At 35.2% G+C, this 13,082-nt stretch overlaps 1 protein-coding gene across 1 annotated transcript in view; it reads right to left on the reverse strand.

Annotated features, from left to right (window-relative positions):
- The window catches only part of CUL1 (cullin 1), an 81,821-nt gene that overhangs the window by 26,795 nt on the left and 41,944 nt on the right, over nucleotides 1-13,082 (reverse strand). The window contains exons 3-7 of the mRNA XM_015596181.2: nucleotides 7,702-7,876; nucleotides 5,424-5,591; nucleotides 2,013-2,063; nucleotides 1,704-1,794; nucleotides 865-1,028 (exon numbers count right to left, since the gene is read on the reverse strand). Coding sequence (XP_015451667.1) covers nucleotides 865-1,028; nucleotides 1,704-1,794; nucleotides 2,013-2,063; nucleotides 5,424-5,591; nucleotides 7,702-7,876 — 649 coding nt within the window. The remainder of the gene's footprint in view (nucleotides 1-864; nucleotides 1,029-1,703; nucleotides 1,795-2,012; nucleotides 2,064-5,423; nucleotides 5,592-7,701; nucleotides 7,877-13,082) is intronic.

The following is a 13,082-nucleotide window of genomic DNA, read 5'->3' on the forward strand; positions in this document are numbered from 1 at the left end:
AGTGAATAGAACATAAAGGGCAAAGCAGATATCAGACACAGTTGGCCCCAGACTCTCTGGAAATCTAGTATCTCTTGGTCAAGGGCTGGCAAACTACACAGTTTGTGGCCAAATCCTGCCTGTAAGTAAAGCTTTATTGGAACAGGCCACACACATCTGTTTAGACGCTGTCACGGCTGCGTTCGCGCCACAATGGCAGGGCTGAGCAGCTGCACCAGAGAACACATATCGCACAAAGTCCGAAATATTTACAACCTGGCCCTTCAGAGTCTGCCCACTCCCAACCTAGGCTGCTCCTCAGAACACGAATCTAGGATGCCCGCATTCCCAAGAAAGAGAACAGCACTAGTGCAGGAGATCCCTGATCCAGAGACCACTCCAGACTTTCTCCTGCACTGGGAAAGGGGTCCTGCTGTTTCAGGGGGCCTTGCCTCTAATATGACCTGGAACACAGTGTCACGGGTTGGCAGGGGATAGTGTAGAAGCAAAAAAGCAAAGCCCAAAGTTTGCGAATCTAAGACGATTTGTTAACAATTTATTTTCTCCTTGATGTGGTGAGTGAGACTGTGGTTCCCACTAGATGTAAGCAATACACTCTAAGAGAGAATTCAAAACGCAGTCCTACAGCTATCATGGCGGCTACATCCTTAGAACAGGAAAGGGAACACTAATTCGTGGTTATCAAGCTGATTTATAAAAGCTCCTTGGAGAATCAGAAGCATCTGCACCTGTGGTAGACAGTATACAATAACACTGCCCAAGAAGTGATTTCTGAAGAAAGATGGGTATACTGAAGCGAGTCAGTCCTTTGGGTAGCAACAACTTTTAACTGAAGTCCACTCTAAGTACCATCTTTAAGCTTACCTTTTTCATATATTCAGTAACCGGGTTCTGCTGCAAGAATTCGGTGCTCTCTCTGGTATAAAATCTCTCTGTGTCAGCCAGAAACTGAGACTCGAAGGATTCTTTATACACTGTTAACGTAGGGCCCTTTGCAAACGCATCATCTTCATTTAGCCCCAATTCCACTAGAAAGAAATATGAACTATATTTCAATTACCCTATTTTTGGCTGTATTTTACAGAATATACTTAGGTGTAGCATCAGCTTAAGTTATGCTTATTAGGTAAATGTGAAACATCAGGGCCTAAGGAAGTCTATTATTCACCAGTATTACAGTTTCCGTAAAATTAAAAAGAAAAAATATCCAAGAAATACAAAAGTAATTCTGACCCATGGCCAAAAAATGCTTCAAAGTTATCATGAAGTTTTATTTAGAAAACTTTTATATTTCTTGAAAGTGCAAAAATAAAGATGAATTTTGAACTTTTAAAGAAATACAATGTTACCTAAGTTTTTAAAACTTTACATTACTTTATTGGTTTCTCAAGCTCAATTTTTCAAGTTGACATAAATTTCTGGTTATAATTCAGTTCCATTAATGACAGACAATATCATACTATATATCCAGTAATTCAGTATGAGACCACAAAATAAAATAATTCAAATGTCGATTTCATCAAAATTTCCTTAAGGTACAAAGATCAATTTTTATGATGTACAGTATCAAGTGGAATCACACAGACTTAGAGAATTATGAGTGCCTTTGTAAATGTTCACAATATTCTTGATTCTAAAATATCATAAAATGAATCTATTGGAGTACTGTTATAATTGACACTTGATAGGAAAACACTGTTTACCGTAAGACTGTACGACTCCACTAATCAGTCTTGTATTGATGGTTTCACCATTTCTTTCCTTTTCAATCAGTTTTAAAACAGCATTTGTTACCTTTGGAAAGGATACAGGAAAAAGATATGTATATTACAGGCCACATACAGTATGTATTATATTACCACGTATCTCTTAAACATTTAAATTGATTAAACAATGTAAGAGGAGAGATACTCTTAAGACATTCCAAAGGAGTAAGGAAGACAATGGCTAAGCAATAAAATCTGTGAGGGATTTTAAAAGGAAAGCAGTCACACACTCACACAAGCAGGTACCTGTTTATTCAATGGCCTGAACAGACAATCTCTCCAAGTCACCAACGCGAGCTGGGTGAAAAGAAAAAGTAAAAGTATAAAATGTCTATACTTTCACCATGTTTTTCTAAGACTGAAGTCACAGGAAATAGTCTGAATCCCAGATTATATTTATCAATATTTCTAGATTGTAGTTTGGTAAAAAAAAAAAAAAAATCTATTACCATGTTGAAATCAGAGCAACAATTTCAAGATATATCAAACTACAGATGTTTGTCAGCTCATATTTTAATAATTAAGATAAAAAAAATCTGGATTTAAGGAGAACGTACATCTAAGCATAAAGGGCAACACTAGATTCAACCTATAAAACTGTTTCCTGGGCCAAGTTTGATTTTTGACCTTATACACTTAAATCAAGAAAATTCCACTGATCATCATAGTTTCCTCATACTCAGTAAAATTAATAAGACTATAAAAAATCTAACAAATTATGTATCTTGATTGTGGTGATTTGTTTCATGGATTCACACAAGTGTAAAGGCATTAAATACATGTTAAATAGAAATAGTTAATTGCACATAAATGATTTCGATTTCCCATTTTACTTGTACTCATGTGTGGGGTATGTGTGATGCATTTTTTAAAGTTTTTAAAACTTCCACAGAACTTATATCAGAAAGTTACTATAAGAATGCTTCCCCAAAGCAAAATGTTGTAATTCATACACGACTTTTAACTGTTTATTGAGAGGTATCATTTAGCTAAATTAAAATTCAAATTTATCATAATTCAACACGCAAACTGTTGAGAAACTCATTTAAACATAAACGTTATCAGTCTTCTTTTTCCCAAACGTAACCACAGATAAGAATGAGTTTATGTAAGATACAAATTTCTGAAAAGATTATACGTAAATGTAATTTATACGCTGAACTTTCTCTGAGAGTATTGCCGTCCCCCGCCTCCAAAAAGGATGGCAGTGATAGTTAAAAGTATTTTTAATAAAGCATGAACAACATAATCTCTAGTCAGCCTCTTTAATGCAAGAGTGAGGCAGGAAAAAGAACTCCTAGTAAAGACATTACTACACCTTTAAAAACAGCTTTTTTCATGAAGAAGCTGTAGTACATACATACAATGCAATATTACTCAGCCATAAGAAAAGATGAAATATTGCCATGTGTGACAACATGGATGGATCTTGAGATTACCATGCTAAGTGAAATATCAGAGAGAAAAAGTTGAGAAGCATGATTTCACTCATATGTAAGATATAAAACTAAAAATAACAAACAAACATGACAAACAAAAAGAGACTCATGAACAAGGAAAGTGGATTAGTGGTTGTCAGAGGAAAGGGGGGAGGGAGAGATAGATAGGCATAAGGTGGGGGTCATATTTGGTGGTGGAAGGAAATTTGACTTTGGGTGAACACACAGTGTAATATACATACGACATATTCTGGAACTGTACACTTGAAACCTATTTGATTTTATTAACCAATGCACCTTAATAATTTTAATAAAATAAAAAAATTCAAAAAACACTTTTTTACATTTTTTTTTCTAAATTAAGATAGCCTCAGAGGGTCCTACTATGACTCCAGATAATCTGTTGCCTTTGAAGGAAGAAAGGAAGAAGAACCAGGCAGGAAAAGGAAGCAGGGCCAAAGGTAAACCAGAGGAAGTTCCAAGGAAAGGATACAGGGAAAAATCTTGCTGAATTACTTTCATATATCGATACTGAAATTAATTTATGACCTTTGGTTAACTCAAAGGAAACCAACAACTTTTTATAATTAAAAAGGAAGAAAGACTTCTTTGGAAAAAAATTATATATTTTATGACAAAGCACCCCCATTTTCTGGAGATTCTGAGAAATACAGCGAGAGGTTATCGTGCAAGAACAATTTACTATGTCAACTGATTCTTGAACTTTGAATAGGCTTACTGGAAGAGCATATCGAGGAAATACCGTTTCTGATAGGGGTGTATTAACTGATCTTTGCTAAATATTTACGGCTGTATATTGTATTTACAAACAGTTAACTATATCATTTAAAGATGTAGAGTATGAATTTTGAAAGATTTTTTAAAAAGCAGTTGAATCTTAAAAAAACACATATAAAGTACACTTGCACTTCTTTGTATATTCTTTAACCGTTACTGAATATAGTAAAGAAAAAGGTAAGAAAATTGGAATGATTTTAGGACTCTGATATTATGAAAGGATATATGTGGTATTTCGGGTCAAACAGGCTTCTAAGTGGAAATCACCCATATCATGCTGATGGTTACACTGACAACTGTCAGCCCCAAGAAAGCATTTTTAAAAAGTGGAAAAGGGGAAGTACAAAAAGCTCAAATCAAACACTAAACCTAAAAAATTTTGTTAAAACCACATAACTATATAACAAAGTACAATTATGAAGCAATAACCGTTTGGTATAGAAATTGAGCTGTATGTATAAATGAGAACAATGTGTCATGCGTCCGTGATAATTATGTTTTTCTTTTAATTAAATTTGTCTAGAGTAAAGCAACGAAGTATTCCTATCATAGCAACACCCTTGGTCATAGAGATAATCTCACTATGCAGAACCTGACATTTAACGCCACTGGTTCAGAGAGGGCGCTGTCTGCCTGTCCGACAGCCCATCACCAGCAGACTGGTCGCTCTGCTGCCGAGTCCTCCTTACTTTACTTACAACAGGTTCTCAAACCTGACCACATCAGAGGGCTTGCACAGACTGCCAGCCCCTGCCTGTAGAGTTTCTAAGTAAGTTAGATTGGCTGAGGCCCAATAATTAGCATTTCTAATAACTTCCCCCGTGAAGATGCTGCTGCAGGTTTGGGGACTACACTTGGAAACCAGTGGGCATAGAAAAAGCTTCCTCAACTGACGGAACATATTAATGAAGGTGATTCAACAATTCAAATTTTGCCTTTTTAAAACTCTGTAAATATCATTATTTATATTGTATTACTTTGTAAAGTGAGAAGGGAGAGTGGAATTTCACATCATAGCCCCCTGCTTGAAGCAGTTTCCCAGGCCACACATGAGGGTGGATCACTGAGGCCCGAGTGTCAGGTAAGGGACGCACTGGCCTGGCTGTGCCGGGATGAGGGCTTTTCGGTGCTAAAACTGGGACAGTTCCAGGTGAAGCCTAATGGTTGGTCAAACAATCGAGGAAGGAACATTTAATAAGTAAGTGAAGAATTGTGCAGATTGTATGTTAGAACTCTGATTTACTTACCCATCTCCTTTCTTGCCACAAACTATTTAAGGGTCATTTACTGATAAATTAAAACAAGGAATATTAAGCCTACTATTGTGAAAATAGTTCAATATTTGCCTAGGTCCCCTAACTGAAAAGATGATGCATCATTGAGAAAACACACACTTGAAAGGTGTTTTAAGAAATCTTACAGAATAGATTTCATATATTCCTTTCCGTCCTTCATCACATTCACGGCGAACCCAGTGTCTATTGAGGTAGGCACAAATTCCGTTCAGCACTTTGCTTGAAAATCGGTAATCTTCCCACTGTTGAGTATAGAACTTCAGTACACTCTCATCCATCAAATCTTCTCCATCCTAAAAACAAAGCAACTAAAGCTTTAAAATGACTAATTCGTCACATGATGAATTAAAGATAAAAGTTAACTAAAACAAATCTATTACCTTATAACACATAGATGTATGTGGTTTTTGATGGGTCTTTTAAATTATTCTATATACAAAAACATGCTTATTAATATAAATTCTCACAAGAATATAGCTTGTGAGGATTAGACTAAAGAATTTTAATAAAGATACTTTCATCTCAAATTGCAAATCTCAAATCCATGATATTAAATACATATATAAAGTCATAAAAAGAATCGTGAACTTTTAGAATATGAAGGTAGTTCCTTTTTGTTAAACAAACAAGAAATTTACCTCAAAATCATCCTTTTGGTATTTTCTCTGTTAAAAAATTAACAGAGAAATTGTCTTATTAACAATTTAGACCATGGGGCCAATATTACTTATTTTTTTAAATTCATTTTCCTCCTTCATTAGATTTACTTGAATAGTATAGTAATTTTAAGCTTTTTGTGGTAATGTTACATTTTTGTAAAAATAAGTGTAATTGTACAATATTTTCTTTAACAAGACCTCATGAGGAAAATGTGCATTAACCAAAATTATTTTTTCTGAGATTTCCACAATTTAAACCACAAATTTTTATTCAACGAAAAATAATGACCTTCCTTTCCCCTCAGGTATTAATGACACCTGCAGAGTGCGTGCTGCCCTCTCAGCGCGCTGCGTGGAGGACCACTGAAACACGCGGGAGCGGGGCGGCTCGGGGGACACCACAGGTGAGCCTAGGAAGGGCCCCTGCACGAACTGGACAAGCCCGGTAACTTCTCATCTCAGCCTCAGTGACTTCACTGCAACACAGCTACATAAGTGTGTGGTCCCATAGTGATCCAACAAGCTATATGAAAACCTCATTTTATCTTGATACAATAAATTTTTCATTTAAATTTAAATAATAAGAAATAGACTGTGAAGTGTATTCTGGATCACAGTATATGACTTTTTTAAAAATGAAAAGATCTCACGGATAGCACGACTATCAATAATTTTACACATCACAATACAGGGTTCCTTACTTTAATACTAAAGGAAAAAAAAATTTCAGCGTTTACTTTACAAAGTGCTGTGAATAAAAATAAGGAGGATGCAGTGGCAAGACATTAAAACATGCTTTTTAGGGAATGTGAAGAGGGTACTATCTCTGTCACAATCTTTGGTCACAAGACTAGAGTCTGTTAGAATGATGTTTAAAAGTTTCCAGTTAGCTTGTAAAATATTTTAAGAAAAACAATTTTGAAGCATGCTGATATTTTTGCCTATTATCTGTGTGAATCAAAAATCTTTAAAATATATATGCAGAGTGCAAATGTCCCAGGGTAGAGAGCACAGATGTCTTCACTCTCTCTACATAACGTGTAGCACTGATGAAGGAGCCACGTGCCCAGCCTGTAGCTGGATGGAAGGCATCACACTGCCTTTGCCACAGAGCATGGAGACTGAGGAAGAAAAGGGCAGACGGTGAAGGGGAAAAACTCCATCGCTGCCCAAGCAAAAGGCTCAGAGCAGGAGGAACCCACGCTCAAAGTAACGGGTGCTCCAGTGAACCCATCCTAACCAGGGACACGATTTTATCATAGTTCTGAAATACACTACATGACTATGTAAGAGGCAAAAAACTGGAAAACTGTGATTGCTGAAGGCCGGACAACCTTACGATCACTGATGCATTGATTCAGAACAGCACACTGAATTCAAAGTACAATATAGGTAATATGAATTCACAATTATATGCTTTAAATTAAGAAGTTCACCAATTTCTATCAACCAAACTACAAAACGGTTAGTAATTTGAGGAAAGTATACTACTACAGTGCATGGTTATCAAAAACTTTTAATTTAAGCAATTAAAAACCAGAACATGGCTTATGAAGGTTTCACCTTCACAACAGGTAATAAATAAGCCACAGCTCAACATCCTCACACGCCCGTCAATGACGAAAACAATGAACAAATGGCAGTGAAAGATCCAGCACTGAAGTTAGAATCATTATTTCACTATCTTTTACCATTTAACATTCTAGCCATCATAAATGTTCACTACATATGTAAAGCGTCTTACCTTAAGAAGGTTTGTCAAGTAATTCTTCAAAAATTCCTTAAGTCGTTTATATAACTCCAAGCCAACAAACTGGGCTCCCCCAGGCGTCTGCCCCTTTTTTGATTTAGAAGGAGGGACGCCAGCCCCTCGCGCTTGGTTTGACTGGTGAACACTCGTGCAGTAGTTATAAACGTGACTTGAAGAAAAGTTAAGGAAATCAACTTATATAATCGATGTGAACAGTGACTAATAACATATTTTTAAAGAAATATTACAATACCGATACATTTCCAACGTATCAACAAAACCTGTTGAAAACAAGGGAGGAAAAGAGATCCCATTAGTCACATCCCATTCACAAGCTGTCCTCCACAGGCATGGAGGCCAGCCAGCCAAGGAGGAGGATGCAACACTCAGGAGGGAGGTCACCAAAGAAACACTGGGCCGTCTAGATCATCTAATCTAAAGTGATTTTCTTGTGGAAAACTGTCCTACGACAGAGTGTATTAGAAAGTAGGAAAAGAACTGGCAGTAGGTACAAAGGTCACAAATTAAAACATAAATCATGTACTTCAGTAAAAGCAAAAAGCTAATAACCACAGTCTATAGTAACGTCCAGAAGTATATATTATATGTATCAAAATAACCAAAACTTTACTTTAAATTATTTATAATTTAAACAAAGCTACACTTTGAGGATGAAGGATGAAAGGAAACGATCGTGCAAGAGACCAAGTCTTCTTATTACAATTGAAAAGTCAGAGATCAAAAAATGATGACCCTCCATAGAGCAGAACACATGTACTACTGAGAATTACCAAGATGTGTTCAAAAAAACAACAGGAGAAAAAGCTAAAGTCTAAAGCTGCTGCCTCTGGGGAGGGGGAGTGAAGAGAAGGGAGAAATGGGGACAAATGAGGCAGAGAACTACCCTGCTTTGTTACAACCTTTAATACTATTCCACTGTATCTGCACGTACTTTACTTGGATAAAGTGAACAGAAAGACACTGATACTAAAATTCTGGTGTATTTTAAGAACTTACTATATAAAGATATTGCAAGTCAGTGGTTAAAAATAGATTATCCAATAATGACATAGCAAGAGGCGATTTCAAAAAATAATTTACATTCCAAAATATTTTACAAATAGATTGAGAATTAAAAGATACCAATCATAAAACAAAGAAAACGCACAAGAATATTTTCCTGATTTCAGGCTGAAGGCCCTTCTAAGCAAAGTCATGAGTACTTCATCTGAAAATTGGAAATATTTTAGTAAAAAGTATCTTTAACAAAGAGTTACTATTTTAATAAAATAAGGTAATTGAAAACAACGTGAAAAGATTAATCTCTACAGAAACATGGGCAAAGTATTACAACAGAAAATCCAAAGCTAAACGAAATATGTATTAGTGGCCAAGCCCCACCCCCAAAATCTTCAACCTCAGTAGTAATCAAACAACTATGCCTTAAAACAATGAATCATTTCATTAAATGTTTCAAATGTAGAGAGAATCACAGATTATAATACACAATGAACTCTCACAAACTCGTGACCCAGTCTGGACAGATCTTACTATATTCCCACCTATCTTATTCCATCCAAATACTTCCCCAAACTTTTTAGGAAATGAAATAGTGCAGATTATAATTGAAATTATTGTCCACTTTATTACATACTCCTCCTCCCACTTTCCCTAGGGGCAAATATCTCCATGATTTGGTGCCTATCATTCCTCTGGATGTTTTTATATTTTACTGTGTAACTATATATGAAATTATTATTTTACGTGTTTCCAAATTTTAGATTACAAAATGTAACATGTACATTTGCTTCTGCCATTTCTTTCTGATAACATGTGACGGCTCTAGCTGTATGAATACACCATGTAGCGCAGATTTACCATAATTTATCCATTCTCTTGCTGATAGATCTTGCTAATGATTATTTTGGTGGATTCCAATTTTTGGCATTATTCTACCATATTTTCTTTTAAATCCGATGTTCACAATGAGGTTTCTCATCCACCCTGAGTATACTGTATATAACGAGAATAACTGATGGCTTGCACACTACTTCTAGAAAATTGTCCTTTTCAATAGTTTAAGTATGTTTAGTTTTTTTAAAAAATGCCTCTTTTATTGTCCCCTTAAACACTTCTTATGTTTAATTTTGTCAGTGGCTTATCTATTAGCCTTTTTAAAGAACCAGTTTAGGATTTATTAATTTTAATTACTGTATATTTCATTTCTGTTCTTTTTAATTTACTTCCTTCTCTACATTTGCTCTTCCTATAAATTCTTGTGTTGGTTGGTTAGCTTTGCCAGTTCTCTTTATTCTTTTTTTAAGATAGGCATTGAAAACTAGACTTTCTGCTCCTCATCACCTGGGTCTGATCTGTATTTTCCTATTCAATTATATATTTTTTTCCATTAGTTCTCTTGATTAAGAGTTATTTAGAATTTTTTAGGTTTTCAAAGTGTAACTTTTAGCTAAAAAGCAAGCAAACCTTAATTTCATTTTAAAATTAATCAGAGAATGTTATTTTTTTGATACGCTTTCTTCAAACTATGATGAGACGTACGTGTGATTTTCTTTGTGCGTGCTTGAAAAGAATGTCCATCCTCTAACTGCTGGCTGGACACAGAACCTGCTAGAGCAAGCCGCTTGGTTCTGTTTTTCAAGTCTTCCTATATTGCTGATTTGTCTGTTTATTACTGAAAATTTTTACTGAAATCTCCCTATCTAATGATGGGTTTGTCAATTTCTCTTACAATTCTCTACAATATCTGTCATATATTTTGAGGCTTTATTAGCAAGTATACAAGTTTGGAATTATATTCCTGGTGACTTGTTCTTATTTTCATTAGGAGGTAACTATGTTTATTCCTAACAATTCCCCCAGAAATCTATCATTATCGATGTTGTTATAGTTATTCCTATCTTTTAGTTAGAATTTTCCTCCAATAGCAATATTCTACCTCTTTATTTTCAACTTTTATGCCACAATGTTTTGGTGTATCTGTGCACACCACCACAGGAAAATTCACTTTAAAGAAGTGAGTCTGATAGTCTCTGAAAGGCAAGTTTGATTTTAAAATTATACTGTTTTATATCGCTATTTGGATTAACTTCTATCATCTTTTCTATTTTAATTATTTTTCTCTATACTTGTTTTCTCCCTTTTCCCCTCCTATTAGATCAATATTCCTTGTTCCGCTGTAATTATTATGTTGGGGTTTTACATTTTACCTGTATCTCGTAATGGTTACCTTAAAATTTGACATGAATATTTTACCCTTCATCGATTCTGGTAAATTCTTGGGTTATCACCTCTTCAAATATTTCTGATACCCTTTCTGTCTTCTCGTAGCTTTTCTACTAGATGTATGTTGCACATTTTCACGTCACGTTCCATATCTCAATTTGTATCTTCAGTTACCTGCCATCATTTTATCTGTGCTCAAACTTTCTAATTTTTCTTGATCTTCCATGTGGTCAAGCAATTCTCTTTCAGCTGTGTCAAATTTGCTGTTTACTTTAATCATTTTAATTTGTAGAATTTCCATTTCTTTTTAAAAATCTGTCTTGCTCCCACAGTGTTTTTTTGCTCCTTTATATCTTTGATTCGTTTACAACACCGATTGCTTTTAACATACGGAGAGGCACTCTCTATGATCCTTTTGTTTTGAGTTCTTGAGGTTCCGATCCGCTGTTCCATCCGTGTGCTATCTTGTTCTGGTGGACTTGCTCCTCTACTGTCTAAGTTTTTATTTTTTTAAACTCATTTTCAGTGGGTTTTCACATTAATTTCCAGCTTGAGGAAGTCCTGCAACAAGCTGGTAGTACAAACTCAAACCCTAAACATGGCAGAGGTGACAAATTCGCGAGACAGACTTTTCCACAACCCTCGCACCCAGAGCTCAGCTCAAACTACTTTCCGTCTGCTTCCGTGGGAGAGTGGTCGATTATTCTGTTTTCCAGTTCACCTCTTCAACTAAAGACTTCCATGGAAACATCTGAGCCACTCCCACTACTTCCCCAGGCAGAAGGCTTTATACCCTCTTCTGTGTGGCCACCACCTTCTAGTCCACCTCTCAATGAAATCCTTAAAAGCTGCCACACGGAGGCTCTTAATTTTGTTACCTAGCACCAAGTTCTAAGGGTTTCATTCTAGGAAATTTTTCTTGGTTATCTAGTTCAGCCTGAGCTCTGTTAACTGGCAATATATTAATCTCCAGCTATTAAATAAATTAACAAAGGTCTTTAAAAAACAATTAAACCCAATGATGGCCAAAATGCAGGGAAACAAGAGCTTCTATCCATTGGGGGTCAGAGTGCATATACACTGTTACATTTTTCTGGAATAAAATTTGAAAATATTCAAAAACCTTAAATTATAGTCTTTTTGATACAACAATTATAAACATTTATCATGGAGAAATTATCACGGAAGTATATACTCACCTAGCAAACCATCACAGCATTGTGCAGTTCTGGAAGCTACAAGTCCAATTTCAAGGTGCCGCTAGGGTTGGTTTCCGGTGAGGATTCCTTCTGGCTTGCAGACCGCCGCCTTCTCCCTGTGTCCTTGCAGAGAGAGCTCGCTGATGTCTCTTCCTCTTCTTATAAGGACACCAATCCCATAGGATTAGGGACCCATCTATGACCTCTTTAATCTTAATTATTATCCCATAGGCCCCATCTCCAAATACTATAAAATTGGGTTTAGAGCTTCAACATATAAATTTGGGGATACACAATTAAGTACATAACGTCACATATTATATAATTACATTTATATAAAATGTTCAGAATAGACAAATCTATAAAGAAAGATTAGTAGGGAGATAGTTAAAGGGTACAGGGTTTCTTTTTGATAAAAATATTCTAAAATTAAATGTAGTGATAGTTGAACTACATTTATTAGTTTAGTATATCTGTGAATATACTAAAAACAACTGAAATGTACGCTTTAAAAAGATAAATCTGTCATGTAAATTATATCTCAATAAAATTTATTTAAAAAATTTCAATGCAATCTCAATTGTAATCTCAGCAATTTTTAGGGTAGAAACTGACAGGCTGAAAATAAAATTTACAGAGAAATGCAAAGGACCTAGAAAAGTCAAAATAATCTTGGGGGCTGGGGAAGAACCAAGTTGGAAGACTAATACTATCCGATGTCAAGAGTTTTCAAAATGCTACAAGAATTAAGAAATTACACACGAAAATGAAAACACCAAACAATCTCTCATGAACGTAGATACAAAAATACTTCACTAAAATAAATCAAATTGGTAATGTATCATTCCTTTAGGATGGATATATAGATCAATGAAACAGAATTTGAGAAACAAAACCATACTTATATTGTCATTTAATTTTAACTAAAGTACC

The sequence above is a fragment of the Pteropus alecto genome, unplaced genomic scaffold, assembly GCF_000325575.1.
Source record: "Pteropus alecto unplaced genomic scaffold, ASM32557v1 scaffold48, whole genome shotgun sequence".
NCBI lineage: Eukaryota > Metazoa > Chordata > Mammalia > Chiroptera > Pteropodidae > Pteropus > Pteropus alecto.